General features: G+C 64.1%; 1 protein-coding gene across 1 annotated transcript; it reads left to right on the top strand.

The window, feature by feature from the left end:
• The first annotated feature begins 3,314 nt into the window (after positions 1 to 3,314).
• On the top strand, positions 3,315 to 6,291 carry C2CD4C (C2 calcium dependent domain containing 4C). Its single transcript, XM_070415576.1, has 2 exons — positions 3,315 to 3,440; positions 4,039 to 6,291. The coding sequence occupies exon 2, from the start codon at positions 4,073 to 4,075 to the stop codon at positions 5,333 to 5,335; it is 1,263 nt and encodes a 420-aa protein (XP_070271677.1). The 5' UTR covers positions 3,315 to 3,440; positions 4,039 to 4,072; the 3' UTR covers positions 5,336 to 6,291.
• The last annotated feature ends 324 nt before the right edge of the window (positions 6,292 to 6,615 follow it).

Here is a 6,615-nt window from a genome sequence, read left to right as displayed (position 1 = left end):
GGATGCCAGGGGGAGCTGCTAGGGGCCTATTAAGCACAGAGGTGATAAGATTCCCGAGTGGGAAACATACTGTTGGGGGCAGGATAGGAATGGGGGTGGCTGAGAGAATGCTCTGAGGGTTGGACCAAATAGTGTGAAGAAGTGTCAGATTCCAAAGATTTGTAGGCCAGAGAGAGGTCTAAATGCACTTTATTCATTCATTCTTTCATTCATAGCCCTGGGTCCTTCCAGGCCCGGCACCACCCCCTTAAAAGTTTCACCTAGCACTCCTGCTAGGCATATGCTGAGAACTGCACAAACTCAGGGTGCTCAGAGGGGTGAGGAGGTGGCAGAGCTAGGGTTCGAACCTCATTACCTCCCCCATCCTGCTCCTGGACCCAGGAAAGCTCTATCTGGGGAGCCCCCATGGTGACAGGAGCTACGAGCCTGGCTCTAGCTGGGTTCCCACCCTGTCTCCAGTCCATTCTATCTGCAGTTATTTAGTTAGCAAATGCTCCCTGCCCTAGCCTTGCCCTCAGGGAGCCCTGGGGTGGGAGGTAGTAGAAATGTTGGTTCAAATTCTGCTGTGCAGCCTTGGACCAGTTACTTCCCTTCCCTGAACTGGGCCTCCGCAGAATCAGGCCATTCCGCCATGCCTCCGTTTCCTTATCTGGAAGACTGCCCCCTCCCCGAGTGCCTTATTGGGCCTGGTCCCTCTTGGGAGCTTGCAGACAGGCCTTTCCTCCCCTTTTCAAAGGAAAAGGCAGCTTAGAGCCCGGAGCTGCCTGGGCACAAGGTGGCTCCTCAGGCCTGGCGCTGGGATGGCAGCTCTTTGTCTTTGAGCCACCTCCCTGTGTGTCCTCCAAGCCTGTCAGCTGGATGCCACAGGGGGCAGCCTATGACTCAGGCCTGAATCCTGGGAAGTACCACCTTCCCGCATCTCCTCTGAGACCTGCCCCTTTCCCCTTTCCATATAGTATGTTCCTGGGAATGGAGGAGAGGGTGAGGACTGAGGTGGGAGGGGTGACGACCAAGGCCACAGCATGAGGGGCACAGCTTAGGGTGGGTGGGGATGGTGGGTACCGTCTGGGCCCCCTCCCTAACTTGGGCCTGAAACCGGCAGCCTCCTCATCTCTGATTCCAGGGAGGCTACAGCTCAGGGTTTGGGGGAGTCCTGGCGGAGGGGTGGGGGGCTACCACACCTGTCAGTCACAGGGCTCTGCAGAGGGCGCAGAAGGTTTTGTTGACTTGGAGAGGTTCTTGTTTGGAGTCAGAGCTGGTGGCCTCCCTGCCCTGGTCCCTTCCAGGGCGGCCCACAGGACAGGTGCTTGGAATCTATCCCCAGGTACTTTCCCACTCTGGGCCTCAGTTTCCTCAGCCCCCAAATGTGATGGGGTGGGGCTTCTGGCTGAGCGGGGCTGTGGTCAGGTTCTGGGGTTCACTTTGAGGCCTGGCAAGACCTCCCCCTGGCTGAGTGTCTTTCCTCACCAGTTGAACCGATGACCAACACTGACATCACACATGTTTAAGTACTTTACAAACAGTAGCTCTGATGCTGTGATGGCCGTGGACCACTGAGGAGAAGGAGGCTGAGAGGTTTGGACACTTGCCAGAAGTCACAAAGCAGGAAATATTGGTATTAGGATCCTAACCCTGATTAAGTGGCTCCAGATTAATGTCTAAGTTGCTTAGCATAGGAATCAGCACAGAATAAATTCACTGCATCCTCTTTCAACCCAACTGGGGAGAGAGACCCTGCCCCCAGCTGGGCAAGGGTGAGTGGGGATTGAAGCCCCCAATTCCCAGGTCAGCCTGGCACTGCCCTTCCTTGCAGACCCTAGCTGGTCACTTCCCCTTCCTGGGCCCCACTGTCCCTGTCCTGTCAATGGAGGAAGGTGGGGGCGGCCCCCCGCTGCAGAAAGGAGCACTGTTCCAGGAGTCATCCTCCCTGTAATCTGCCCATTTGTCTGGCAAGTTTTCATTAAAGACCCCAGTGTCTTGGAGACACAGCAGGGCTAAGACCGAAACCACCCTCCCAACCACAGCTCCAAGCCCAGTGGGGCAGCAGACTCACACAAGTAATTGCTCTAGGGCACTCTACATGGCAGCTAAAGTTGAGGTTCAGAGGGCTCTGTCAGGCTGTAACACGGGGCTGGCCCAGGCAGTGGTGGGGTGATGCATTCACTGGTATCTGCCTCCCCTGGCATGCTGGTGTCGCCCCAGCACAAAGCGGGGCTCAGTGTTTGCTGGGTGAGCAAATCTGAGACAGGCCTCCTGGAGTCATGGCCCCCTCTGAGCCCACCTCACTGGAGGGGCGGGGCCTCCAGCTGGCCACATTATCTTGCTGGCCCCTCACAAACTGAGACCGGACTTGGGACTGGTCGGCCTTGGGTGCCAGAAGGGGAAAGTGAGGCTGAGAGGGAGGGCAGAGCGTGAGGAAGCAGGGGGGTTAGGGCTGGCAGGTCACAAGGCAGGGGGGTGGGACCCCAGAGGGATCCTGAGATCTTAGAAGCTGCCGGCCTGGGATTGCCTTGGTTTCCCTCTCTGTGGGTAGCATGCCTGCGCTCTCCCTGCTCTCCTCCAATCACATTTTCCTGTTACAATTCTGTTCACCTGTGTCCCTCAGTTGGCACCGCCCCTGTGGGATGCATCACAAGGTGGGCCCTGCACCCCTCGGTCACAGCCGTGTCCCTAGCGTCTGTGTCATTGCCCAACATCCAGTAAGTGTTCAATAAACATCTGCCCATGACGTGGAGGAGCAGCCCCTTCTCTGGCGTCTGGGGCGGCCTCGCTGAGCGATGCCCGTTCACCAGGAGGAGCTGGTGGGTCCTTATTTCTAGAAGGAAACCTTCACCTTCTTCATCTACGTCTACGGAGGGGAGAGTTGGGGGAAGGAAGTTAGAGCCTGGCACTGAGAGAGCCCCAGGAGTCAATTCAGATGCAGTTATTATTGCTGCTGCTATTTTATTCTTCATTGTAAGTCGGGAAAGCTGCTCACCGGAGAAAGGGCCCACGGCTAGTATGGGACTGCGCTCCTCCCCAAATGAACTGAAGCAGAGGCGTGGGGTTCCTGCTCCTCCTGCGCCCCCTGCTCCCCCATCCGCAGGGACCAGCCCTAGGGATGTCCATCAGCAAACCGCGACCACCTGCTTCCACTCCCACTTGCCCTCGTCAGCCCCTGGTGCCCGCGAGGCTCCGGGTGCGCCGGGGCCCGGGGTGGCGCGGGGTGCGCCGCGAGGCGGGGGGCGGGGGCGGAGGCGGCGGTACTAGGGAGAATACGGCGGCGCGGCGGCCGGGCTGGGCGGTTTCCCGCCGCGGCCGGTGAATGAGTCCGACTGCGCTGCCGCCGCCGCCCTGGTGGAAGCAGCAGCCTCGGCCCCCACCCCAGACCCGGAGCCCCCGCGCCGAGACCCCGGCGAGCCCGCGGGACAGCCTCAGCCTCGGGACACCACCCCTGGCAGGTGAGTTCAGGGACCCCGCCACCATCCGCGGGGGCTACGAGGACCCCACCCCCACCCCCAGCTGGGTTAACCGAGGGGTGGGGGGTCGGGGAGGGGGTCGGGTCGGAGGGGAGGGATCAGCCGGCTGCACGGTGAGTCCCCAGACTCCTTCCCTCTCCCTGCCCCCACCCCACTTGCCTGGACCCTCAGCCCTGGGAGAAGCCACAGGTGGGTGGGAGCCGGAGGGGGGGGGGGCGGAGCTGGGACGCGCGGGGGTCCACCCACACCCCGAGGTGTGGTCCCTGTAGACAGAGTGTGAAACCCTTTAAAAAGCGCTTTGAGATCCTCAAAACGGGGGTGGGGACCGGAGAGGGGCCGCTCTCCCCTGGGAGCTCCCCAAGAGTCCGGGCACCCCCGCCTCCCCCGGCTGTGCCTGGAAGTTAAGCGCGACCTCTGGGGACGGGGGGTGGGGGTCAAGCCCATCCCGCCCCCGCCCCCGCCCCGCTGGGTCCTGCTGGCCCAGGGCCTGTCCAGGTGGCCCCCCAGACAGGTGCCAGGAACCCCTGTCGGCACCCGGTGCCTGCAGGCCTGCAGCTCCCGGCCCCGCTTCCCTCCCCAGACGCTGCGCGCTCCTGGCCTCCTGCGCTGCCCCCATGAAGAAGACCAACATGTGGTTCCTGGAGCGGCTGCGGGGGTCCGGGGAGAACGGCGCGGCGGGGGGCGAGGCGGGGGACAAGGCCTCCAAGGGGCCCCTGTACAGCAACGTGCTCACGCCCGACAAGATCCCCGACTTCTTCATCCCCCCCAAGCTGCCGGCCAGCCCCGCGGAGCCGGAAGGGCCGGCGGAGCCGGGCCCGGCCGCCGAGCCGACCCCGGCCGCGGCTTCTCCCCGCCGCGCCCCGCGGAGCCCCCGGCTGCCGGCCAAGCTGGCGGCCGAGAGCAAGAGTCTGCTGAAGGCGGCCACCCGGCATGTGATCCAGATCGAGAGCGCCGAGGACTGGCCGGCCGAGGAGGCCGCCACCAACGCCGACCCCCAGGCGCAGGGGGCCATGTCCCTGCCCTCCGTGCCCAAGGCGCACACGTCCTACGGCTTCGCCACGCTGGCCGAGAGCCCGCACACGCGGCGCAAGGAGTCCCTGTTCCACAGCGAGCACGGCGCCCTGGCCCAGGTGGGCTCCCCGGGGGCGCGGCGCCGCAAGGGGGGCGGCAAGGCCAACGGGGGCGACGGCGCGTCCCGGGAGGCGGGCGGCGCGCTCATGAGCCCCAGCCGCTACTTCAGCGGCGGGGAGAGTGACACGGGGTCCTCGGCCGAGTCGTCCCCGTTCGGGTCCCCGCTGCTCTCGCGCTCCGTGTCGCTGCTCAAAGGCTTCGCCCAGGACAGCCAGGCCAAGGTGAGCCAGCTCAAGCACTCGGTGGGCCGCCACGGCTCCCTGTCGGCGGACGACAGCACGCCCGACACCAGCCCGGGCGCCCGGCGCCGCCACACTCGCCGGGCAGCCCCGGAGCCGGGCGGCGCGGAGCCGGGCCCGGTGCCCCGCGCGGAGCACGCGGTGCGCATGGGCCCGCGAGGCAGCGTGCGGCTGCTGGCCGAGTACGAGGCGGCCCAGGCGCGGCTGCGGGTGCGCCTGCTGGCCGCCGAGGGTCTGTACGACCACCTCTGCGATGCCCGAAGCATCAACTGCTGCGTAGGCCTGTGCCTGGTCCCCGGGAAGCTCCAGAAGCAGCGCAGCACCATCATCAAGAACAGCCGCCACCCCGTCTTCAACGAGGACTTCTTTTTCGACGGCCTCGGGCCGGCCAGCGCCCGGAAACTGGCCCTCAGGATCAAGGTGGTCAACAAGGGCAGCAGCCTCAAGCGGGACACGCTGCTGGGGGAGAAGGAGCTGCCGCTGACCTCCCTGCTCCCCTTCTTGTAAAGGCCCCCCGGCTGCCCGCCCTCCGTGCCTCCCGCAGGTGCCCAGGGGAGACCCACCGCCCCTCCCCACTCAGATTCCGACGGGCGGGCGGCAGGAGGCTCACTGGCTGCGCCAGGGGCCGGGGGGGGGGGGGGGGCGGGGGAGGAGGAGGGGGGTTTAAACTCAGGCTGGGCCGGCCGGATGCTGCAGCTGCGGCGGGGGCTCTCCTGGGATGCTGCATGGTGACCAGGATACTGCTTTTCACGGACTAAGTTATGTGGAGGAGGCAAAGAGGGGGCTGCCAGGGAAGAGAAGGCCATTTGCAGGGCTGAGCGCTACCCCTGAGCCCCAAGTTCCATGTCCCTCGATGTGGTCTCACCACTGACAGAGTTCAGGTGGCTGGGAACCTGTGCCAGGAGGCGGCCGAGGTTTCCAGTCCTGAGCCTGGGCTGAATCTTTTCCTGTGTGGCACGAGTGTCCTCATCCCCCAGGTCTGCCAGACGCCCCCCCCTCCCCCCGCCCCCACCAAATCAGTGCCAGGCCCCAGGTTCTGCCGCCAGTGTCCCATGGGGCTGTGGGAGGCAGCAGAGCCGTGGAGCTCATGGTGCAGGAAATCCCGGAGGATGAAAATGGGAACAATGATGGGAACAATGGCTCCGCTTCTGTCCCTGGAGCCAGACAGCCCTCCCGGGGCCGTTTCCCTCCGGCACCTTCTTGGCTTGCTTTTCGGGCACAGGCGGGCCTGGCTGGTCCACTGCATCTGCATGGGAGCCCTCGTGCTGCTGGGGTTCTGGACCCTCCCTCCCCTGGAGAGGGATGCTCTGAAAGCACCAGAGGGCAGCCCATGACTCCCATCCCCCTCCCTCCCACGCTACCCCCCCCTTCCTCCTCCCCCTCCCCCTCCCCCGCCCAGCACCCTTGGCAACTGGACACCAGGGAGTGGTGCCCAGTGACTGATGGCTGTGGCTTTTACTCCACGTGTGTAAATAGGTTTTGGTTAGGGCGGGTGGGATAAAGGGACAAAGGGGCAGGCTGGGAGGGGGGTACCCTGGTGTGACTTTTCATGCTGCTAGGGGGCTGCATAGCCTTGCTTGTGTCAGGATAATTTTTGAGGAGGTTTTCCAGCTCAGAGAAACAAATGGCCCAGTTTGAAGCAGGGGCCAGCTCTGTCCCTGCATTTCTCCTGGGCTGCCTGCTGGGCATGGATGGACCAGGGCAGCGCATTGAATCCTGGGGCGCCCCTCCCTGTTCAAACACTGTCCCTCTTGACTCTAGGTTTCCCAGCCCCACGAGGGGAGAGG

This window comes from Myotis yumanensis, unplaced genomic scaffold (assembly GCF_028538775.1).
Source record: "Myotis yumanensis isolate MYYU_CA2020_CCGP unplaced genomic scaffold, mMyoYum1.0.hap1 SCAF_5, whole genome shotgun sequence".
Classification (NCBI taxonomy): domain Eukaryota; kingdom Metazoa; phylum Chordata; class Mammalia; order Chiroptera; family Vespertilionidae; genus Myotis; species Myotis yumanensis.
This window is presented reverse-complemented; position numbering and strand designations above follow the sequence as displayed.

Bases quoted from the DNA above. Each gene is read 5' to 3' on its own strand.
- C2CD4C (XM_070415576.1), top strand. From the start codon at position 4,073: ATGAAGAAGACCAACATGTGGTTCCTGGAGCGGCTGCGGGGGTCCGGG.